General features: G+C 37.3%; 1 protein-coding gene across 1 annotated transcript; it reads right to left on the minus strand.

Annotated features, from left to right (window-relative positions):
- Window positions 1-2,726: 2,726 nt before the first annotated feature.
- On the minus strand, window positions 2,727-24,212 carry LOC117411735 (leucine-rich repeat neuronal protein 1). The gene is made up of 2 exons (XM_034019452.3): window positions 23,916-24,212; window positions 2,727-5,912 (listed from the first exon to the last, which is right to left on the minus strand). Exon 2 carries the CDS (start codon window positions 5,663-5,665, stop codon window positions 3,515-3,517), a length of 2,151 nt encoding a protein of 716 aa, XP_033875343.1. The 5' UTR covers window positions 5,666-5,912; window positions 23,916-24,212; the 3' UTR covers window positions 2,727-3,514.
- Window positions 24,213-25,822: the final 1,610 nt, after the last annotated feature.

Below are 25,822 nucleotides of genomic sequence, written 5' to 3' on the forward strand. Positions count from 1 at the left end.
TTTTTATAACTCACCATCCACTGTAGTACTGGATATGTTGAAAAACTCAAATGCAGCCCAAAGGAGCTTATGAGGCACTGAATCATATGCATTAGCTAAATCAAGGAATGTTACCTGGAGCTCCTTCTCCTTTTTTACAGACTGAATCTGTTGCATAATGGCTATTGATTGCAAACGTTTATAAATAATTAATTTCATAAATTCCCAATGACTTCCTGTGATGGGGGTACCCCCGCCCCTGGGTGTAGTTTGGGTTATTTGGTGTAGTTTGGGTTATGTAGCACAGGTGATGTAAAATGTATATTTGTATTTGGGCACGGGTACAATTAGTTCACGTGCAGACTGTGCCAGGGCCAGATTGTATGATTAGCAATGGAGATCTGGCACAGCTGTATATAAAGAGGCACAGATCACTCACTCGGGGTTGGTGTGTTCGCAGTGGAGAATGGACGAGAGGAGAAATACATTTAAAAGAAATAACAATGGCTACTCATGCTGGAAGGACCAGCACGATACTTGTTTGGGGTTTGTCCACTGTTTGGTTTTATTTATTTTGGCCAACGTGCCTTTTGTTTTGTGTATAAGTGTTTTGTTTTTGTTTATTTATTTACTTTCTAATACATCAGCGCACCACCACATTAACTCAGCATACTGTGTCTCTGCTCTTCCTGGTCTGACATCACCCACACGCTATACTGTTCACACTTCCCCTTTCAAAAAATGGCTATTCAATTTTACTCTTGTGGTGCCTACATTAAAAGGGGCTTATTTTCCATTTAAACAAGCAGCTTGCTGTATGATTTTTAAAAATGCCTTACAATGTGTCAACAGCGGGGAAAACATAGTAAGTATCTTGAAATGTTAACAAAAGTGCCATGTTTAGAAATAATAAGCGGCACATGTTTGGTGTTAAATTATCTTGTGATTTTGAGATAACAAATTGAAATGTCGAGCGCCTCAGGTCATTTACCTGGTACCTTTTTTCTTATGTCCTCAATGACCTACTGAACTCTCCTCTATGTTGGTCTGCAGCAGGTATTAAGAGTCCCCAGTGTTGCCATAGGACATACACAACACTGGCTCAATCACTTTTCCTACAGGTTCAGTAAAGTTGCACAACATGTCAATGTTGTAGGTGGAGCTGCAAAGAATGCACCAGGGACTCTAATACGGTGTTAAGAAGATGTGTAAGAAAAGAAGGTTTTGTTGCACAATGGTATTGAATCTACTAATAGGTAGGGTAAGTGGATTTTCATCTTTCCAATCAAACCTTTCCTTTAAGTCAAGGGGACGACGACAAACTTTGTCTTTGGATTCCAGATCTTTGTTCCAACCATTGGAATGATTAAACTCCACCCAAGCCCATGTACCTAGTTTTATTATTCAATGTTTACAATTCAATCTGGATTGGAACAGCCAGAATGGGAATAGGGCCCCCCTGCTTTAAGTATACAGGCAACGTAGACGATCCTCACTCATGCATTATGAATGGAACCTGTAATACCACATGCTTCCTGAGCAAGTACCTTCAAATTGTATTTTCAGCACCCTTCCCTTTTTATGCTGTTTAAAATCATTCTGAGTAGCTCATCACATGTACTCAAACGCTGTGTTTTTAAGCCTGTGTAAGGCGTTTTGACTAGGCGTTCAGGGACAGCTCCTCAGTTCTAGTGCCATAGACACAATAACGTAGGCTTGATCAGTCAAAGTTTATTTGTGTTAGTAAGCACCAGCCCCCTCTAGTGCAGGGGAGTGTATTGTTAGCAAAGTGCCAGATCACTAGATGGCATTGGCTTTACTTATGTAAAGATGTTTTTGCTGATCTAGCCTCTGTTGTATATATCTACCAGTAAACACACAGTTCTTGAGTAGTTGCATTAAGAACCCCTTGGAATGCTTGTGGGCATCGTTGAAAGGTAGGGGAACAAAGGATAATATATTGGCTGCAGTGCAGATGTGAAAATATTTCATCAAGGGGTTATGTGACATCATAAACCACAAGAGCAGTGGTTTATGAAACGGAACAAATGTTTTTTACTTGAGCTAATCTTGATTGACAGAGAAAGTTGTTTTGAAATATGACTTTTTTTTAGCATGTGCCACAGTGTAAATACAGCCACTATCCATGTCATTTATATATAAAAAACATTATTACACTACATGTTTGAATTGAGCTCCCCTTGGCCTAGCACGAGGTAATCCTTTGAGTTTTGGATATTGTGTTTGCACATTCAGTAATCATTTATTAAGGTAATTCGGTAATGTATCTGGGTTTATCAGTGTGCCTAAGGTACAATATAAACCAATGCTTTTTTCCCCTGTGTTTTACCGCTATCCTTGCTTTCCACTAATTGCCAATGCAGCAAATCAAGCAAATGCACACAAATGCATTAAGTCTCTCACTCTACCACCAGCAAATTACTCATAACCAATTTAAATGTAGAAAAATAGATGCTTAATCTTTGCTGTTGTTTACTGTATAGAAGACACTCTTGTCATTATGCTGTGCTGAACAATCGATTGTTTTGATTGCCAACATGCTGTTTTTCTAGTACTGGATTTTTAATGACCTTGCTATAGTGCTTGTTTGGTACCTGTCCCATAGCTGGCAGTATAATGAAGGAGCTCTGTATAATGTTACATAATGTTGTAATATATGTTTATACGAATGATGCATATCAGATACAATCAGCTTGACAGTCAAATGAAAACACATAGACCCAAAATGCATATAAAAAATCAGAACATAATTGTAATTTATTTTAGTCTTGCCTTCATTATACAACATATTTTGTGTGTTTAAATCACAACAAAATGAAGCGGCCATTGACAGTACTAGCAAAAGAATAAAAAATAAAATGAAGAAGAATAAAAAGAATGTCAGATAAGGTTCTTAGTTATCTATCTCCTAACTGTTATTTGATCAAACATTCACATTTCTATTGCTTTACAGTACTCTGCAAACTAGTACTAAATGAAAAAGTTGTTTTTTTTGTTCAAGTCAAAAAAGTTCAAATTATAGTTGATACAACATTACAGTACAATCCGCTAACGTTATTCAATAGACAGAGTATAACAAGTCTAATCCCCTTTGTCAGCTTTTACAGTCTGTAGACAAACTTGTTAATATGTTTCAGTGCACAACAGTTAAAACTGTTTTATTCAAAGAAAGGAGCACTGCAATCTCTATTGACACTGTGTGACAGAATGGATCAGGCCACTGCAAGATCATCAGCTAATCCAAAATGTCATCAACAATATCAAAGAAGAGAACATCACAAAAATAAAGCACAGCAACTAAGAAGCCTTGGAAGCCAAGTGGAGCTGCCAATTTAGTGTCCAAAAAACGGCGATACACTATACTAAAAAATATATCCACCTGTCCCCACCAACTCTGCCACAAACTAGCAAAGCTGAAAATACAAAAAATTCTCAACGTCTCACTTTTGCATGGAAAAAGCAAAAGAGTGTCTTTGTGCTTCCTGGAACTAGAAGCAAACACAATCCTTCAGGTTTACCACATGTAATAGCTTCTTGTCGTGTCAACTTGGCTTGGCTTGTTCTCAGAAGAGCCCTCCTTGTCCTTTTCACTGTCGCCTTCCCACAGGTTGATCAGAGGCGGGTAAAGCTCGTTTAAGGGGATAGAAGAGGTTTTCTGCATGTACTTCTTTAAAGAGTGGTGGTAATTCTTTCTCTTGAGCCTCTTAGCAATATACACGGCAATGGAAGCAAGACTTATAATGGCAAACATGGTTCCCATCACTGCAGCCAGTGCTGTACTGGTTCCTTGATCAGAAATATCTAATGCAAAAGCTGCGTTCTTGGTCGTCACATTAACACAAGACTTTTGAGTTTGCTGATGAATGTTGGACACAGTTAGGCAGACCTCGTATTCAGTGGAAGGCTGTAAGTGAGTGAGATTATACTCATGTACATCAACAGGTACCCTGGCCGTATAGGTTATATGTGGATTATCAATCTTCATCGTGGCAGAAGACCATTTTAAATTGGAAGTCATTACGTTGGAATTAACTTTCCATGAAACCAAGATTGAATGGGATTCAGTTTGCTTGACATAGATTTTCATGACCTGAGAACCATCCAAAAGTGTTCCATTAACTCGGATAGTGGACACTCTTGTATCCGCGCCTTCTGAGTTCTGTGCAACGCAAGTGTATCGGCCAGAATCTTCGATCTGAACATGGGATAGTACAAGAGTCCCCTCACTGCTGACCCGGTATTTGTCTGACAAGGTATCCACTGTCATTTTATTTCCCAGTGGGGTGACCCAGTAGATCTCTGGTTCAGGCTCTGCCATGGCACGGCAATCCAAGTTTACTGTCATGCCAATATCCAGGTTAAGGTGATTTGGAAAAGTGTCGTGAGAGATCATTGGAAGACACTGTTCGACAGAGTCCTGCATGAGCACTTCTTTAACATGCTGTCCTCTGTATTCGAGTGGCATGGCACAAAACATCGACAGGGGCTCCATGAATCGAATGTTAGTTTTGTTTGAGTTAATCCACTGGATAACGCAATCACATCTCAGTGGGTTGCTATGAATGCTAATCTCACGGAGGTTTGGAAGAGACTCCACTGTCTTCTGATAAAGAGCATTCAATGCATTATTGTTAAGCATTAGACTTTCTAGGGAGGGTACATCCCGAAATGCTACACGATTGATGTAGGACAGTTTAGGATTGTTGGTGGCTTCCAGCTTGGTCAGCTCTGGAAGGTTGTCGAGTGCATATCTATCAATGGAGACCAGCTCCCCCATGTTATTAATTCCAAGTTCCTTCAAGCGAAGCATGTTTTTGAAGTCCCCTTCTTGGATTTTGTGCACAGGATTTTTGTTCAGATCTAGAAATTTTAAGTTTGGAACCTTCTGCAGTGCCAGCTGGGGGACCTTCACCAGCTTGTTATCATAAAATGAGAGACTTTCCAGATTGTCCAGGCCTACAAGAGCATTTCCAGGGATATCAGTCAGCTCCATTCCAGCCAGGACCAGGCTTCTCAGGTTAACCAGTGGCTTGAAGTTCATATCCAAGATACCTATCACAGGGTTTTCTCCAATCATAAGAATCTCCAGATTAGGAGTGGATTCAAACCAGCGATTATCAATGACCTTCAATCTGTTGGAATTCAGATGGAGCCTCAGGAGGTTCCGCAGGCCAGAGAAAGCATTCGCTGATATGGTGATAATTTGGTTGTGGTTGATATAGAGTTCCTGAAGGTTAGTCAGGTCCTGCAAGCAGTTATCATGCATTTCTGCTATTTGGTTCTCCTCTAAATGCAGAGTGGTCAGCTGCGAGAGGTTAGTCAAGCCAACATCTTTGATGTTGCTGAAGTTGTTCTGAGATAAGTCCAGCTCTGTGAGGTTAAAGAGCTGCTGCAGTTCGTCTGTGGTTTTCGCAATGTAGTTACTCTGCAGGAGGAGAACCTGGGTGTCACTAGAAAGGTTGCTGGGGATTCTGATGAGCCGCAGGTCATTGCAATCCACAGTGGTGGCTTCCCTGTAAGTCGACTGCGGTGTGAACCAAGGCCTGATTTCACATACACACAGCTGAGGACACTCGCTGTTCTGCACTGATGACACAGTTAGTGAAACAATAAGCAATCCTTTGAGTAATTTGCAAGGCAATGAGGAAGTCATCTCTCTAGCCATGTTGGTTGGCTAGTCTCTCCACAACAGCCAGGAAATTGAGCAATTAATTAAATTTAATATGAGGTGTGAAATTTGCATACACACAAAATACTCGATTCATTAATTGGGTATCTACTACTAGGACTATAGTATACAGGTTTGAAGAGCAGGAAATGATCTGAATCCTCAGTTCTCAGTTCCAGGTGCTTAGACAAAGCTCTTCGGCCTCCGGCTTTTAGCTCTGCTGAATCAGTATCCGAGAACGTGCCTGAAAAACAGATCAGAGCATCTGTAAGAAATATTCAGCATGGGCATAATACATGTTATTCTTTCAACACCAGACAGAACATGTATAGTTTTTATTTAATGGATTTTCATGGACAAAACCATTTATTTTAAAGCTACAGAATCTCATTTTTAAATTGGGTTTGGTTGATAGCCACAGATAGCAGACATAGATGACCAATTTGTTGACAGTTTGATTACATTTCCTAAAAGTACTGTAGTTTCAGTTCAGCTAAAATCTATTATACACACACCGTCTTGACATGCAAGGAATCATGTAAGAACAGAAAACCTGCTTCATCCATGTAGTAAGTGCATTTTATTTGGATACAGATGCTGGATGTTTTCATGGTGTGGTTTTGTCTTCTACCAATTCACATTGAAGATTTGATCAATAATTTGTTCGGTTAAGTAGATTTATGTGAATAAAAATATCAAAACAATCGTTATTATGTTGAAAAAGATATTTCAGTAATACATACAGCACAGGACACAGCAATGGTAAGTGGTGCGTTTGTTGTAAACACTAAAGGGTGTTCAGTAACATTTTAATCTTGGAGCAGATGAAATGAAGGCATTCCACAATCTATAACGATAACACCTTCCAGATCTGCCCAGTGCAAACTTTTGCACCACAGCTATGTCACAAAATTGTGTTTCCTTCTATATGCTCGAAACTAAAAATTACAAATCATGAAGTCAAGTCAGGGATAACAGATCTTCAATATTTTATTATTATTTCAAATGGCAAAGCTAGTTTCATACAAAATACTTATAAAACCAGGCTTCTGTTGCACATTCTGCCCTAAATAAATGGAAAGGAAGACATGTAATTAAACTGGTGGCACTGTGGCTCCTCGGTAAGCTGAATGGAACACACAGCCCTGCTGTGCAGGAACCCTTACTAGTCCTGTGGGACTTGTAAGGGTTAAGCACTCTGAAACGATAACATTTATACAGGTTAACCTGTGGCACAACCTTTACCTTGGGTGTATAGTACTAGCCGCTGTTTCCCATTACACTTCATTTTCTTAATCACTGCTGCTTCCAATCACTGCTGTGAAAAGTACCAGAAACATCTGAAACTAGCATCAGCCCCCTGTGTAAAATGCTTTGATGACTCTGCTTTTTAGTGTCTTAATCATTTGGGTACGTGCATCAACAGTGAGCGAGGGAAATAGTGCAGCGACTGCAAACATTTAAACTGGTGTTAATGGGAGTACAACAGGGAAATAAACTTGTGACTATGCCATGCAAGGGTTTTTAGACTCCTCATTCAAATGCCTGTCACACTCTACATGATGAACATGACTGCCTTTAGTCCAACCTTCACCTACACTCCTAGACATTTCATATTCCATTTGACCAATAAACTCTCACATTTTTACAATTTTTTTTTTTTACGATTTCAGGTACTGAGTTATTATTATTATGAGGACACTCTGTATGTTGGTGTATTGCTTACACTTGATACTGGCAAAAAGCACCACATGGTGAAAAGTAAATTGTTATTTTAATTTTAAAAAAATGCAATAATCACATCTTCTGCATGTTAAAAAGATATACAATCCAATAAATTATTTTCACTTTGACATTTTGAAACTATTAAGTCAGCTTGAAACTAAACACCTGAGACTTTCCAAACTGTTAAATTATGAAAAAAAAAGTTATTTAAGAGCTTATACTAAACCCTTGAAAATGTTAATATTGGAGAAATGCAATCTCATTTTTATATCCAAATCCCAGTTATTGCATAAATGAGAAATACAAGAATCAAAGCAGTATTGACAGCAACCTTAATCCCCAAACTGTAAGCTTGACATGAATACATTTCTGTTGTGAGCTGTGTTAGGACTGGCGCAGAGGAGCTCAAATACATCCCATAAAAATTTAATCTTTCCTCTATGCATATTCTGGGACCTGTAGTTCTGATGTCATTTTAATAAAAAATGTGGAATGCTGTGGTCAATCTCGACCCCCTATTTTCTTGTGGTATTGAACTAAAAATATCCTGGCTAAAGACTGGGTATTTGAAGCCAAGTAACTATTACATTGGAACCATTTTACTATCTAGTGAATTTATTTATACCTAGGGTGCGATTTGATAGGAGGTGATTTCCCTGTCTTTGCTTTTTTACATCCCTGGCAGGGAAAAACTATTTTTTACTTACTTACTTTATGTCTTTCTGCTGGAAATTTTCACTTATACAGATGATATTCATACACAATTACATCTCGTACAGCGTGGACTGTTTTCTAGCTACCGCATATGATACTTTCGACCATACAGTCACCGGGAACCAGCCAATTCACTGACGACACCCTTTTGAAGGGGAGTTGTCAAATGAGACGCAACAGAATGCGTCAGTAAAAAGTCAGTACATTGACATTGTTGTTGTTGCTATGCTCCAACTGTTCTTTTTTTTCGAGTTCTTGTTAGTGCTGGAGACACACCATCATTCTGCTGAAAAAATGGACCAGCGTTGAATCATTAAAAAAATTGTAAAATTAGAAGAATTAAGAGAAGCAACCAGAAATCGATAGTAGATAAGACAGAAAATAAGTCTTGTGTATAGGTTAAGTTATGTTTGAAATGTGTGTTTAAATTAATGTACGCTTGCATTTTAACAGTTAGCATTCCCTAATTGGGGGTTGACCTTTATGTAGGGGATACAGGAAGTGAGAATGAAAGAGTAATGTGACTGTAAGCAAGACTACACAGCTGCACTATCCCTTTTGCTCTGTACATGTCCTCTTACCATGTACTCTCCCGATAAAGCCTTTTGAATCCACTTAATGTGTATAAACAGTTAATACACAAGCCTTACACAATCTCCTCAAAGCCAAAGGAATTAGTTATCAGAAGCCGCCTCAGAAGAACAGCAACCCATTGTTTCTGTTGGGATTGAGTACATTTAGCAGCGGTTGTTTGGTAACGGAACATAAAATATCACAGAGTGGGTTGAACTGTCTTGTACTGCAAGTCAGGCCAGTTTAAAATATGTACATTCCATGCTTAGTTTTTCTTGAGGCAAAAATACACTTCCTACAAGAGTACAGCAAGTTGTTTTTTGGTTGATTATAAGCGTAGGTTGTTATTGCCTTTTTAGTTATCGAGAATAATAAAAAAAAAGTTTTCCCTGACAATAACTTGCATGGTGGCAGATGTTGTCACATGAGTAATGTTTCATCGTTGTGTATCTTTTGACAAATTGCACCCTGTTGATATCAATAGACTTTTCAAATAGCTTTTTCAAAGAAAATAAAGAATCTTTTCTGATGTTTGCTAATGGTTTCTTTTTTCAATCAAGATCCTTGTGTTTGGAGGACTTTACTTACATTTACCACAGTGATGCTACTGCAACAGCTGTATTACTAGTAAACCTGTGAAAGGAGGTGATATATTGAAAACAGCATGCTTTAGAAATACTTTAGCAACACAAATGATTAAGGCTTCTAGTTACTGTCTTACAAAACAGTTAATGCTACTTAAAATATAAAAAGGTAATGTTCACAATCAAGCCACTTCCGATCTGTTTCAGTAATTTTGATAAAAGCTGTGTGGGAAGCGGTATTCAAGTTAATCAATGCAACTCAGCTGTGTCTAAATGAAGGTAGGATGTGGAATAAGATGAAGACATACTGTTCACTGAACAAAAGCACAGATGTAACCGGGACAAGACATCAGATTGGTCTGTTTACTTCTTAAACTCAGGCAGTATGTATATTGTCATTACAGTGAACAAGCATTGAAAACGTGTCCTTCGGATTTGCAATCCACTCTTTGCAGTCTTTTAAAAATGATTAGAACATTCTGAAATTATAAAAAGCTAATCGGTACAAGGTCTTTTTTTTGCTTTAACAGTAAGTCAGTTTTCTGGTAAATGCAATTTTAAAATGTGCACATTGACTTGCAACATTAATATGGGAATGTACATTTTTCCTCATGAATTTAAACCATTTTGAATTTCTGATGTGCACTTAACGTGCATCATCACTGCAAATGAATTTAACCCTTCGGCTAAACCATATCTCCTCAAATATTGCTTTATTTTAATTAGTCTAATTGATCTACTCATGAAGCAACTGAAACCTTCCCATCTAAACTCAGATGGTGTGCTAAACTGCAGTACACTAGGCTACTTTGGTTGAAGAGCAGAGACATGTGCATGTAACATGTTTGCATACAAGTGCAGTTTATCCTGAGATTCTTTCTGGTTCTTCACTCATATTTTTTAGTTAATAAAGGACAATTAGGCAAGAGCAAGCCGCTTATCATACTCTCTGAAATGTACTGACTTTATACTCCAGCTTTCTGAAATGTGGCAGTCAAACAACTACATCTACTGTTGAGTAAGACCTTCAACTGACCCCAGAAACGAACTTTAAAGTTTCAAACATGCTTCATATTAATATATATATATATATATATATATATATATATATATATATATATATATATATATATATATTCATTTTAGCAGGGCTTTTGAAAACAACATAAGCCAAAGTCATTTTTACATTTCTTTTGAGTGATGGTGGAGCTTGAAAGCAGGCATGTTTTTCACATGAACGATGTGGAAATCTTTGTTCAATTTAATAGAAATATGTAAAACTCCACCATTGTGCCGCACCACTGTGCTGAGGTAATGAAAATACATGGTATAAAAGTGAAGACCATATGTTACTGACTTGAACATTTTTGTTTTCTAATTGTTTTATCTTTGGTATAACGACACAAACAAAAGTGTTTGAAGGGGGACAGCCCAAGTTAAACGCAGCACAATCATTCAGAGAACTAATAAAACACAAATACACAAATATGTGTCGGCTTACAAGTAATCCTTTTGGGAAATGGGATGGACATCAACACTTGAATTCATTGTAACATTGTACAGTACACCCTCGCTAGCACACCCTTTATTATAATGAACCTGCACCCCCCCTCCCCCCCAAAAAATAACATAAACACACAATGTCAACATCCCGGTCTGTACGCACGTGATGCCACCTCCGCAATGAAGTCAACTCTTTTGTCTTAATAAAAAGTGCACGCTGTGTAACTATGCCTCCGAAATGAAAATAATTTCATGTTGCAAAAACGCTGGGAACTATTGATCATTTGAAAACAGCAGTATCTCTGTCATTAATATAGGTTGTCAAAAAGCACTCTGTTTTTTGGCTTGTTCAGCAACCATGCGGTAAAACTAAATTAATTAAAGAAAAAACAACAACAACAAAACAAAACTTGAAGATCTGATGAACTTTTCATGCTGGGCTGATTTGGAATAAAAGATCAGTTTGGGATTCTTCCATGTTATTATTATTATTATTATTATTATTATTTATTTCTTAGCAGACACCCTTATCCAGGGAGACTTAAAGTCATAAACAAACCCATATAGGTGATCAGCCCAAACTTGAGACACAAGTGTCTCTACTATATTATTATTATTATTATTATTTGTTTATTCAGCAGACGCCTTTATCCAAGGCGACTTACAGAGACTAGGGTGTGTGAACTATGCATCAGCCGCAGAGTCACTTACAATTACGTCTCACCCGAAAGACAGAGCACAAGGAGGTTAAGTGACTTGCTCAGGGTCACACAATGCGTCAGTGGCAGAGGTGGGATTTGAACTGGGGACCTCCTGGTTACAAGCCCTTTTCTTTAACCACTGGACCCCATCACCACAGATATTCATCTCTGGAAAATAATGAAGCACTGAATTGCATCTGTGCCTGAATTTATAGCAGCAGGCTGATAACCCCAGAACACTTCCAACATCAGAACAGCAGTTCTCTGGAAAAAAAAACAGTTAATGAAAGGTCCATAATTCTCTGCTGAGTTAACTACTATACTGTGTGAACAGAGCTTACCTCAGCTATTAGAACGACTACAAATAACTACAGCACAGCACCTGTCTGCTGCTCATTAACATGGGCCTGCGTGCAGATATCAAATATGCAAAGACAGCGACGCTCTTTAAATATTAATATGTTGTTTTCAACATATATAAAGTTGAATTGAGAGTAAGGACAAGTCTAGTGGAATCTAAATAAATAATAATGTATAAGAGCACATTAGTTATCAGTGGAGTGGTATATAGGGCTTTTTATCTGACCTATGGTTTCCAACAACATTCATCTCGTCTGCACTCATGTTTATCAATATTGGATGATGGGGAGGTGGATGACGGAGCAAAAAATGGGATTTCATCAGAAAAACACATTCTTGTTTAACCTGAGCCTTTTCAGAAATGTCAACATTGCTTAAATTATTATTGTGAAGACCAAAACACATCAAGAAGTTCTGAAAAAGAACAAGTGAATCAGTAGAAGCGTGGAAGAGTATCTCCTGTTGTAAATGAATATGAAAGCTGTGGTCTGGTGCCTGCCCAAACCAAGGCAAACATTTAGTCATTAAAATAGTCATTAGTGCCAAGTAAGATTTGATACACCTAATCAAGCACAACTACAGTTCACATGCTTTTCAGCAAAATGGTCTTTATTTCATCAAGTTCATTAGCAAAATCTAACGGATGCCTATCATTTTCTGTTTTGGTCTAAAGGTACAATTCTAGAAAGAGATGCAAAACCACATGTTAGAGTGCAGCTACTTAATTTGCTGATAAAGTGATTTTTCTCACGAATCAGTACCAAAGCAAGGACAGCAAATACCTAGAATCTTTGTATTTTACTGGATATTTCCTGGCCTCCATACGGTCATCTATTGAAATAAGAATAATAATAATAATTATTATTATTATTATTATTATTATTATTATTATTATTATTATTATTATTATTAATATTTGTAGTAGTAGTAAAATGTGAATGTGACTGATAACCTGCTTGTAACGATGACTGTTAAATAAAGCTTTGTTTTGCCCATGTCCGCTGCAGTTGGTGCTGCTGCAATGCAAGCTTACTGTATCTATCACAAGCAGCATTAATTACATTTAAATAAACAACGTGTGCTTTTATTTAAATTATAAAAACATGATTACTGTTCAATATAATGTATTTTTAAACTATATATTTATTTATTTATTTCTTAGCAGACGCCCTTATCCAGGGCAACTTACAATTGTTACAAGATATCACATTATCACATTACATATATATGAATGTTTTATGCCATTTATATGGATTACCTGTAAAATAATATGATTTTCAGTCAAATATAAACAAGTAGTTATAGTGACATCACCAGTAAATTATGCAAATTCATACCATTAAAGGTTCAAACCTTCGAAGGTCAAAATGTACCCTTAGTTGCAGCCCTATTAAAATCATTATTTGTATTAGTTTCCCTAATGAGGAGACCTATATATATAAGCAAGGCTGTTCAAGTGGAATATGCAGTCTAATTAACTAATTTAATTTAACTTTAACAATACTTAAAGAAGCCAATAGTCTAAAACATTGAAATTGTTTTTGGGGAGATCATCTTCATTTAGCTCACAATCATTCCCTTTGTGAATAGGCCGCATTGTTTAATCAAAAGGAAAACGAATTTACTGCTAAAGCAAAAAGTGTGAATTGTGTCTGGCTTTCATTCATAAAAATAAATAAATAATAGAACTTCAAAGAATAGAAAAACAACATAATGCTCAAGTCATAATACAGTAGAATCAGAATGCTTAAAAAATGCTTGAACATGAAACGTCACTTTTAAAAAAGTATTAAAAAACAACAGATTTAACATTGAGAATTCCTTTAATAGTATAAGAACTGACTGGCTTCAGCAGAATGGGCTCCAACCAGCTATAAACATTTTACATTGTTTGCTAAACTCAAAGCAACTACACAAGCCACTTAAATCATCTGGCCTGGTTTGGATTGTAATTCATCTTTTAGACTTTAACTCAAGATTGTACCAGTCTTTTTTGTTTCTTAATGTTTCCTCCTATTTGTCAGAAACATCTTTTAAAAGCAGTTGGTGTGATCAGTCAGTTTTTAATGAAGGCAGCTTCTGTTTCTGTTTGGTTTCTTCAGAGCGCTTGGGAGTGACATGGGGCTTCACGGCTGCCTATCTAAGCTGGGCTCCAACTCAGATCTCCTTAATCAAAGGTGACTACCATGCAAATTGCTGCATTCACGCTCGCCCATAAAATTATACACCTGGCACGGAGATCCTTAAAAATGTTAGACACACCGTGGAAAAGGGGGGACTTGAGTCCTCTTATAAACATCCTCCCTGACTACTTCCCAGCAGGGGCTCTTCCCAGCCTGCAATGAACCTTCACATTGCTCGCTTAACAGTGGGTCAAAAAGTACTGTAAAAAAGTTGATTAATTACCAGCTTTCCTTAGTGCAGTTACTGAGGATTAAATTAACAACAGAAGCCAGAACAGCACGTGAAATACGTATAATTCTGTATATTTACTAGAAAGCCTGATAAAACATTAAATGCATGCTGCAGGTTCATGTGGGAGTGTAGTTATAAAAGAGGAAAATGAATCCTACATTATTCTTTAATACTATTGCAAACAGTGTATTTTACAGATGACCTGCCCCCTTGTTTTCATATGGAAATTGAATCCGCTCCATAAGAGCTCTTATCTACAGTACGCCTCTCCCCCTCTTGCTATTAACAAGGCAAATTACTGAATCCAACAATAATCACAGAAGTAGAGGGAGGCATCCTCGCCTCTACCTGGTTTTCACAACTCCCAATATTGGAGGTTTTGCATAACAATTAATTGCAACATGAAAGCTTTGTGAATATGCATATAGAAGAGTACAAATAAAATTGGCCTGCTAAATGTTTAGTTAGGGTGATGTGGAAACTCCAAAACAAAAATTAGCCACATATACAAAACCTCCATCTACTTGATTTAATTTGGATTACGTAAATCATTCTTCTCATTAGGATATCACACCTAGCCAAATGCATATGTGGAAGCAAAGATAACATACAATAGAACATACCCTTTACAAATGGTCACACACTTACAGGGGGAGTTTGGCTCATTTGTTTGACATTACATCTTTATATAGATGGACTATATTTCTAAATTGGCAAGTGTTGTACATCGTCAATGCTTTTGTTAAAGATATCACACCTTTTTTTTTTTTACTTAAATGTGTTTTTTTTTTTTTTTGGTTGGTATTATGACTCGGATCTCATTAATTGGCAATAGCTGATCGCTGAGGTTAAAGGAAGGCATAGTATAACGGGCAGTGCTGTGTGGTACAGCAGATACACTTCCATTACAGATTCTACCCCCTGTCGCTGAGATGTGCTTAAAAGCTCTACAAATGCAGAGAAACCCACTTTTGCATAGTGGTTAAGATGCTCACTTGTAGTGTACGGGATCACTATGTCCCGCCTCCACCCAATTACACTAGGTGTCAATCTCCTCAACCTTAAAGGTCCACAGTTTTAATTATATGGTGATCATAACACGCTTCTAACATTTTATCTGTAATACATGACCACTGCCTACAAGTGTTTTTACAATATAAATGTTTTGTTGTGATAGAAAAAAACAACAGGCAACCTATAAATAATTACCCAATGAGACTATAATACAAAAAACTGCACCGAAAACAAATATCTGTACTAAACCTATTTAACCATGAGGAAAGCAATGCATGCTAATATCATTCTACCTCCCACATAGTACAGAATATTATTAAACGAAATCATTCAAAGGATACACTAAAAACTGACATTTTACAAAAACATGTAGTCAGTGAATGTCGTGTTGATTGCTGGAACACAGCGAGGTGCATGGAATTAAGATCACGCTTCTCCAGTAACTCTTATTCCTAACAATACCCAACGACTGTAGCAGCATAGAGATTGCCTTGCATGAAGATGGCTTTTCATCTTTATTTCATTTTATCAGCAGCAAAAAGGCAAATTGGGATATAGTAGTAAAATATATATCTATCTCAATGTATATGTATGTTCTTCCTTTAATAGAAAATCCTTCCATTCAATTAGCTTTCTGATATATTTTTTTAATTAATTTCTGTTACACAATGTGTGTCATCCAAATTAAATAATTTACTGGTCACATTAACAAATGTTTCTATTCACAGCTTTTGTTAATTAAAACATGTTTTTCAAGGTCTATTGTGACTAAATATCTTTGATCTGGTATTTTTATAACCAGGCCACACATTCCACATGTTGGTTGTAGACAAAGAAGATCCCGTCTTTGTCTAAATACCAAACTGAGTGAAACAGAGGTCAATCGAGGTCAAATTCTTCAACTTCAGATATGTTCCTAATACTATTTACCTGCTTCATCAGCATTTATAATGAACCTCTAGTTATTTCACAAGCCACCTCTTTAAATTATCCAAATGGATCAATGGCAAATCCAGAACCATTCTGCAGAACCCTTCTAAATGTAGAGTGAAAAGATAATCTATAACTGACTTTTCAAGGAAAGCATTGACTCAGAATTATACACTGCTTCTATGCTGCACTCCGCTAATCAATCATATATTTGAGTTGTGCAGGTTACCAGACAAAAAGCAAGCGTTTGGCTCCATCCCCCGATTCCCCCTGCGACAACAACACTTGGGTAGCTGCAGGTTCCTCGGCAGCTTGAACCCCTGAGGGTTCTCTTCTGGATCAGTAAGCAGGGACTCGGATCAGGGCAACCAACTGCTCTGTAAGATGGAGATCTGGGAAGAAAATACACTTTGCAATCTGTAGAATGGGTCCAAGTGTTGATTAGCAGTGTGCACCAGTACATTTACAATTGTGCTTTTGCTCACGTTTAATCATGTCTATCAGCATATGGGTCATTCAGTCCATTGGGATTATTATTTTTATATAAGGTGTGGTTCATTCAAAAGATGTGCCATTTTGCAATAAAAGTGACCACATGTCCACTCTACAGAGCCCCTGTAGCACACTCCATTCTGCCCTCTCTCTATGGTCTAAATACATGCTGACCAAGATATTAGATCTGTTTCGATCTAATTTTGATTTGCCACTAATCAGCAATAAGATGAAGCAAGATTTATCAATCAGATATTCATCTATCCGGTTGTATACAACTACGCAGATAACTGAACTAACACAATCAAACCTGAGGAAGTGGAATTGGTAGTCCCAAAATCTTAAGATACAATTTCTGATTTCCAAATTGGTCCAATATCAATAACAAACATGATGGCAGATGAAAAGAACAATGAGAAAATCAGAGGTCATATGAGTTCTAGAATAGGCTTTGTTTTTTCGCTAGACTGCTACTACAGCTGAGCTCAAATGAGACAAAAGCACAGCGAATCTCAGCTGTACGAGAGTGTGAGTCACACTTTACTGTATACTGTGGCTGTTTGTTAATCAAAGACCTGTGCTTTCTGCCTCTTGGGACTCTTAGGGTGTTTACATACAGATGACCAATCCTCATGTTAAGATTTTTAAACAAACCAAAAAATATAAATTAATGAAAAGATAAGCTTCAAATGACATTAAATTGATGTTTTCCATTCCCCTCATTTGTTTATGTTGTTTGCAGTTATTCTGGGTGGTACTGGGTTCTGTTGCTCCATTACTGAGTAAATGTTTCTCTTTATCTTTCTTTACCGGACATACACTCTTCAGTGACCTTCCTTTTTTTATTACTCACATTTCCAATGCCACTGCTTTCATCATGTGACTTCTCTTGGAACCATTTACTAGAGCATTCAGACATCGTTGGGTCATTTATTGCTAGGAATAATAGCATTAAAATGCACGTTTCCCATTAATCTTTAATAGGAAAATCTGAAACCTAAGGAGTGATTTACTCTAAGTCCTGTAATTATATACCATGAAACAATACTGTTCCTAAACAGCCAACCCATGCAGTCAGACTTAGAATATGTAACGTGTGAACAGCTTGCTTGTTAGCTCTTTTTCCCAAATGTCCCTGCCAGCTAAACCTTCACGTCCAGGGATCCTGTATCTTGCTTGTATTCTTCCCGTCACCATGGCGACCTACGAATGCCACCAGCGTGTCTATTCGATACACAAATGAGGGGACAGCTGTGTCGAGCACATGTCAGGAAGATAATGGTTATAAACTGCGATGGTGTGGTTAAGAAAACTACAATCACTTCTCATACTATCATGTTCCCTTTTCACATTTTAAACAGGATACCCAATCTACATGGTGAGCACTTTACCATGCAGTAAAACTAAAGGTATAAGACATGTAGTTCAGATTGGTAAGAATGCAGGACTTAGCCTTGACTCACTTCTTAATCCTCTAAAATATAGGCACATTTGATAACAAATATGTTGATACTATAGGAGGCTGTGTGGTCCAGTGGTTAAAGAAAAGGGCTTCTAACCAGGAGGTCCCCGGTTCAAATCCCACGTCAGCCACTGACTCATGGTGTGACTCTGAGCAAGTCACTTAACCTCTGTGTGCTCTGTCTTTTGGGTGAGATGTAATTGTAAGTGACTCTGCAGCTGATGCATAGTTCACACACCCTAGTCTCTGTAAGTCACCTTGGATAAAGGTGTCTGCTAAATAAACAAATAATAATTAATAATAATACTCAAACACAAAAGATAATATTTGCAATATGAGGGCATTAAGTACAAAAAAGGCCATTTGCTTTTATTGTATCATTATCTGAACTCAAAGGCTCTGTTAAAGATGCATTTCTAATATGCTATCTAAAATGTAAACTTGTCAATCCAATGCTCTCCTATAAAGGGTTTACATGCTGCCTGACCTGCATTCAAAATACAGTAGTGTGTACATTTATTAGAACACCTCAAGATTTGTCACACCATCCTTTATATACCTACCTGTATGAAAACCTCAGGGTGTGAGAATGTCGGTCAGTAATCAGTGAAACAATAGGCATTCATGTGTGAAAATGTTAGACCACTTTGTTTTAATTAGGCATCTTAACTTCTAAAAAGTCTCCTGCATTTGACCATTTGTGGCTATGTGTTCCTTTTCTCTTACTGTTTTAAATGAATTGCATGTGTAGCCTATTAAATTCATCAATTAAATTAGACAATCATTAATTTGCCTGCATTATACGCATAGAAAATCAAAACTACAGAAGCAACGGGGTGTTCTAATAAATCTGCACACAACTGTACATGCTGAACAAAGTTTCTTGGCCACTTTGGACAGCAAAAACAATTTTTACACGAAAGGAATGCTTTGGTCAGCTGTTCATGATGTCATATCACATATGCAAGCCATTGGATGGAGGTCACAATGAGCATATTCGACTGCGGTGGGACCAGAGTAAGGGCGGATATGTAAAAAGCCGGTTAAATTAATCCTGTTTTAAATACCATTATACAAAGCTGTAACAATGCCTATATTCACACAATTATTGTTTTGAGATTCAGCTTTTATTAGGGAGCTCCCCTAAATTACTTGTTTAGAAAGATACAGGGTATTAATGCTTGTGACAGAGTAGCCGTCTGTCGTGTGGGTGCGTGCATTCGCTGCTGAGTGACTCCAGCTACTTGCCTGGCTGTCGGCGGTTTTGACTTGCTTACTCACTCTTTGGTATCCAACCCTGGTTCTCACTCACATACACACACAACACACACACACGCATGCCGGTGAATTTCAGCTTCTTTAGCCCAGTTGGCTTTGGTTTTGCAGCAGCCCTGAGGTGAATAAATGGAACCTTTTTATACGTGACGCCCCACTGGAACACACCTACCTGCTGATTAGATTCTACACCTGGCAATCCCACACAGCACGCAGGCTCTCCCAGGAGCGTCAAGTAATTCATTAATGAATTACAATAAATACACACTATTTACAAAATACATTTACACAAAAAATCCTCTTCATGCGCTGGGCTCCTGCCCTGCCACCATGCTGTATACACTTACATTCGTGTAAGTGTAGCATTTTGCATAAGAGCTTGATCATGGCGGATAAACGGGCGGATACACGACGGATGACTGCACTAGAATAAACAGCACCCCCTGGTGGTAATATTCCATGTGCATGTAAAATAGGTTTTACATTCCATAATTTTGAATGGTTCCAAAATTATCGCTCTCCAAATGGTCCAAGAAACTTTGTTAACGCTGTTTCTAGAAAAATGAAAGAAGCAAAAATCTTTTGACAATAATTTGACTAGTCTAAAGAAATGTTTTACACATATCTTAGCAAAATGCTATACCTTTTTCAACCACTGCATACTACAGAGGTTTAGATAAATGTTCTTCATTTAACTCTTTCAAAATTCATAAACCTCATAGTATCCTATTAAGAATTGGTCAGCTTTAAACATGACTCAATTTCTCCTATCCTCCTCAGCACTTTAGCCGTCCATTTTATGAGGTTTCAAGTCTTTTTGTTCATGTTTTATATCTGCGATAGCAAAGTAAAGACAAAGCACGTCTATTTAACACACTGCCACTGTATAACTGCTTACATAAAACCAACCTCCCTTTGTATCAAGGCAAGGTTATCAAGGTACCATTGCCAAACGAAAATAAAGTAGGCGTTCAAAGATTTTACAACACATTATTATACAGTGCAATGTTTAAAATGGTGCAAAACATAGGGGTGATAAAATGAAATGAACAGCTGTGCAATTTGCTTTGAGGTAAGCCATTATGGAGAAGTTCAAATAAACGTTAATTATTTCTATTACCATAAACCCAATAAGGAGATTAACACATTGCACTGTATTTCTGTACAGGATGGTCACATTTTCCTAAACATGCTACTAAAAAAAAATGTGCAAATACAAATCAAATGTAGTTCTATATTACAAGTCATTTAGATTAGGATTCATGCATAATTATAGCTATTCTGCAAGAAAATAAGACTGGAATGGAATTTCAGACCAATTTAGAGTAAATTAGACCAGCTAATTTAAGGTGATCATTCTGAAAACAAAACCATTCCATACCAGTGTAAACTATGGTAAATGCATAGTATAGCCATGGGAAAAACATGGGAAAACTGCAAAAACACTGTGCAAAAATACTGCGCTAAAGTGTTACAAGGGCATCCTTCACTGCATAAAACCTTGTCGCTTCCCTGCAGTGAAAACAAAACTGCTGATTTAGAGGTTATTTGATCTCTGATTTATCCAAATAAGATCCTTCAGTTCTGAACTAATTCCAGAGCATTGTCATGGTATCAAGGCAGGCAACATTGCTTCAAGAAATTAAAAGAAAGCAATAGACTAGAATAAGCAGAAAAAAACTAATACAAAACGCTGACCAAGCAACTTCCAGTTTTACTGAACTGCAAGGAGAACTCCAGCTGAGAAAGACAGAGAGAATGCTTTAGAAGCAAACATTTTGAACCCTCCTGTTTTACAGAAGATGCTGAGCAGATTTCAAAAAGAATAACTGACTGAAGTGGAAGAAAATCTTTTCAGCAATTTCTCTAATCCAGAGCAAACAAAGGGTGACGATGGCTGTGAGCGGTTTAGTGAACTGAAGTAGCTAGGGGGAAAAAAAGTGAAAACCTCTTAATGAAAGAACATTCTGTGGCACAACAACAGTGCTCCTAAAGACTGGGCTAAGTTTTTTGTTCCAAGTGCATGTGGCTCATTGTAGTCCCGTTTTTCTGGTTGAGCACAGCTACACAGCATTTCTGTCGAGCCAGCACAAAACCTGAGCAGTGTAGCATTCTGTTTATTAAATATAGAATCCATGCTGCAGCTGCTTCTGCACCCCATTCCCTACCCCCAACCTTTTCATACCTTTCATTACAGTAATCTGCTATTAGTATTCCACCCTTAAGAATGATGATTAGGGGTGTGGCCAGACTCCTGCGGCTCAATAGCCTATTTTGTTCTGGAAGGGTCTGAGACCCCTGTCACAGACTCGGCTGACGAATGGTGACAGCCAGTTAATAAATGCATTTGCACATGTTCACGCACACACCGGACCAGCAGGCTTTTGTCCGAGAACGTTCACACGCGGGCTGGGTATGAAACAGAGGGCGTTGTGAGTCAAATAGAATAAACAGAAGGACCTCTTGAAGGGGGTGCACCACCCCCTTTGAGATGAAGACAAAGACTTTTTACTACAACTTGTCACAAAATTGCATTCAACCTTTTTTTTTCTTTCTTTCGTCTGTGAATTAATTCAGGTACCCACATTCTAAAAAGCTTTAATCAAATAAGTTGTGCCATTTCAATAAGTGATTCTTTAAAACTAGGATGACAATTGATTGTAAATAGGAGAAGGAAGGAAACACAAAGTATTGAGACTTGGGGCAACAAATATATTGCAAGTATTTTAATTCACAAGCATTTTAATCAGCATAGATGTTTTAATATGTTGTTAAATTAATTGGATAATATCTTTCACGAATTTCTCTATTTGTCAATTTCACAAAATCTATATATAAAAAATATCTGGTTTACTCACAACTAGACTAATATATAAAGAAAACAAGAATATACATCGTTTGAAAAGTTGATATGAGAAAAATAAGATACTTTTAGCCTTTGAAATATGAAGCGCTGGGTACTAACAATCGTTTTCTAGATTAAAATAGCGTGGTAGAAAACGTATCAAAGATAGATTGTAATTCTAAATGTGGTATTCCATACCTGGGTGGATGTTTAGATAATCTACATACCACTGCACCCCAAACAGCTGCCCTCCAGTCCCTAAAGGTGACCACAAACAATGCAGCCCCCCACTTCCCTATTTAGGTCTTCCACTGAAGACCCATTGTTTTCGTTTTCTTAAGACCGCTTGTCTCCTCGAATTCCTCCGTGTGAATAGAAGAATCGAGACATCTGCCAGAATACTCTTACATTTGAATACAAATCAGCGCTTCACACATGCCACTGCTACATCAGAACAGCAAACAGTCAGGGCTTATCAGCTGCCCCGTGAGTCCTGCCGCATTCGGGGCCGAACAAGTGATGAAAACTTTCAAACAATGCAGTCACTCGTCTTTGTATAAATTATACGCATTACGTTGTTTTTCTATTCTGTTTATCGTACCAATAAAACAAAATACATTAAAAATACAAACTTGAATACTCTATCAAAATAAGTTTATTGTCAGCATTAATGAACACTGAAATAACAACTCTATAATTGAAAGTTAAATAAATATATAGGCTATATGTTTAGGTGTTATTACGTGCTCTTCACCAAAATAAAAGATGCACGTTTAATTTTCGTTTTGTTTTTGTTTTGTTTATCAGAGTAAACTATTTACAGAAAAAAAAACATGTACAGTTTTTAATTACGCTGTATGTACTATTTGTAAAATCAATAAAGTATATTGCAGAGAATAACAATTCGTTTAATTAACATTATTTACAAACTGGATAAAACAAATCATTATTGAATACACCGCATTCAGAAATGACTTATGAAGTAAAACTATTATACTGCATGCTCTGCCCTGAAACACCGCAGCTCTGTTTGGTGTGGTACTAAACCTTCACAACACTACTGTACAACGCGGTTTGATTTATTTACAGGTGCCTTTGCGATTTCACTGGGGGAATAGTGTGTCCTATGGGACTTACATAGAATATCAATATAAAGTGGTAACCTTACCGTTAATTATGGTAGGAGAAAGATGAATAGCCAGATTGTGCATCTTATCCATTTCAGTAAAGGCACTTAGTGGAACTGTATCGGGCATTTAGTTCAGTGTATCCGATTACCCTGACATGTTAATACCTAAACATATCTGAATACCCGCAGTTCTTATGCAAACATGCATTTTCAAATTATGCAAATTATTCAAGCTAAAAAAAATACAACATCCCGTTAAAGCTATTACCACAGGAGAACGCGATTCGTACGCATGCCTGCTTGTTACCTTTGAATCCCGACCACCAGTTTACAAGAAACGTCAAATTGTTTCCAAAAACATAACGTTTACTGTGCATAGTGAATTTGCCGTGCTCGTCTTTTTTTCAAAGCATGTTAGATGCAATACACCTTGATTGTCTTGTCATTATTTAACACGGGTCCTGTATGTCCTCTGGTAGAACACTGTATACAATTAAATAATGTATTAAAAATGAAAGTACTCACCTATTACATGCCAACATCTGCTTTCCACTCAGCGGTTCTCACTTTGGGAACAAAATCTGTGCATAGAAATCAATGTATAGCGACTCAATAAAAATGCAGTGTTGTACTATACACAAATGAATCTGTTTATCTCTCCCTATATCCTGAACTAAACCCCGTGCATTTGCTACAGTGCGTCGCTTACTAGCAGTGGAAATCCTAGGTTGCCACCAGCAAACCCTTTCCGACGCTGCTGAGAACAACCCTTCTCTACTGAATTCGCTCTCGCGTCTGTGCCCCCGCTTTGTGTAACAGAATACGACGCGAGCACCTGGTGCTGTCCAAGCAAAGTCAGCTGATTTCTAACATCTGATTGGTTGAATGCTTGCGCCTGTCATGCAGTACCAAGCAGGGCTCACCATCTGTTCGGGTTTGTTGTGATAGGAACAAAGGATGGAGTGCTCAATGGGATAATACAGGGAGGGAGAAAGCGAGGGGTCAGGGGCTGGTGTTGTCCTGTGGGAACGTATCAAATTCACTGGCCCTTTCGTTTTTTTTTTGTTTTTTTTTCATTGGTATGGTTTTAAATATGCAGTCAGTGCCGCTGGTTAGGGCAATGAACAGCAGAGCACTGACCTTTGTTAGCAGCTGATACATTTTAAACTACTTTCAATACTTTAGTAAGATATTAAGTAATTATTAAAAACAAACAAACAAAAAATACATACTACACAACAGGGATACTATGTTTTTGAGAATTTGTACCATTACAAGTTAAAATTATCTGAAGATTATAGCTATCATGAATCCTGTTCAATGTTTAGTTCTGTTATAGTGAATGTAAATTGCAGCAGTCCTATGGTAAATCATTGAAAGATACTATGATAAGCACTAAGTATAAGGATCCCTGTGTATTCTCTCCTGATGTACTTCTCCAGTAATAAAAGTCTTTGGGCAACATTCACAAAGATATGAACTCCAAATATTTAGCACTATTTTTTCAGATAGTAAAAACACTTGTGAATAGTCTGAAACTATTATAGAATTGTTTGGTGTTTTTTTTTTCCTTTTCAGACAAAATTGTGTTAATGACAATTTAGAGTAAATGGCTTTAAGAATCATTTAAGAATCCAGCTCATTTAAGAATCCAGCTCATTGGAATCCAGCTCATTTAAGAATCCAGCTCATTGGAATCCAGCTCATTTAAGAATCCAGCTCATTTAAGAATGGAGCTCATTTAAGAATCCAGCTCATTTAGAATCCAGATCATTAGAATCCAGCTCACTGGAATTCAGCTCATTTAAGAATCCAGCTCATTTAAGAATCCAGATCATTAGACTCCAGCTCATTGGAATCCAGCTCATTTAAGAATGGAGCTCATTTAAGAATCCAGCTCATTTAAGAATCCAGCTCATTTAAGAATGGAGCTCATTTAAGAATCCAGCTCATTTAAGAATCCAGATCATTAGAATCCAGCTCACTGGAATTCAGCTCATTTAAGAATCCAGCTCATTTAAGAATCCAGATCATTAGACTCCAGCTCATTGGAATCCAGCTCATTTAAGAATGGAGCTCATTTAAGAATCCAGCTCATTTAAGAATCCAGCTCATTTAGAATCCAGCTCATTTAAAAATCCAGCTCATTTAAGAATCCAGCTCATTTAAGAATGGAGCTCATTTAAGAATCCAGCTTATTAAGAATCCAGCTCATTTAAGAATGCAGCTCATTTAAGAATCTAGCTCATTTAAGAATACAGATCATTAGAATCCAGCTCATTTATGAATCCAGCTCATTTAAGAATCCAGCTCATTAAGAATCCAGATCATTTAAGAATCCATCTTATTAAGAATCCAGCTCATTTAAGAATCCAGCTCATTAGAATCCAGCTCATTTAGAATCCAGCTCATTTATGAATCCAGCTCATTTA

This window comes from Acipenser ruthenus, chromosome 25, assembly GCF_902713425.1.
Source record: "Acipenser ruthenus chromosome 25, fAciRut3.2 maternal haplotype, whole genome shotgun sequence".
Taxonomy (NCBI): domain Eukaryota; kingdom Metazoa; phylum Chordata; class Actinopteri; order Acipenseriformes; family Acipenseridae; genus Acipenser; species Acipenser ruthenus.

Coding starts and splice junctions, on each gene's coding strand:
- LOC117411735 (XM_034019452.3), bottom strand. CDS start 5,665: ATGGCTAGAGAGATGACTTCCTCATTGCCTTGCAAATTACTCAAAGGA.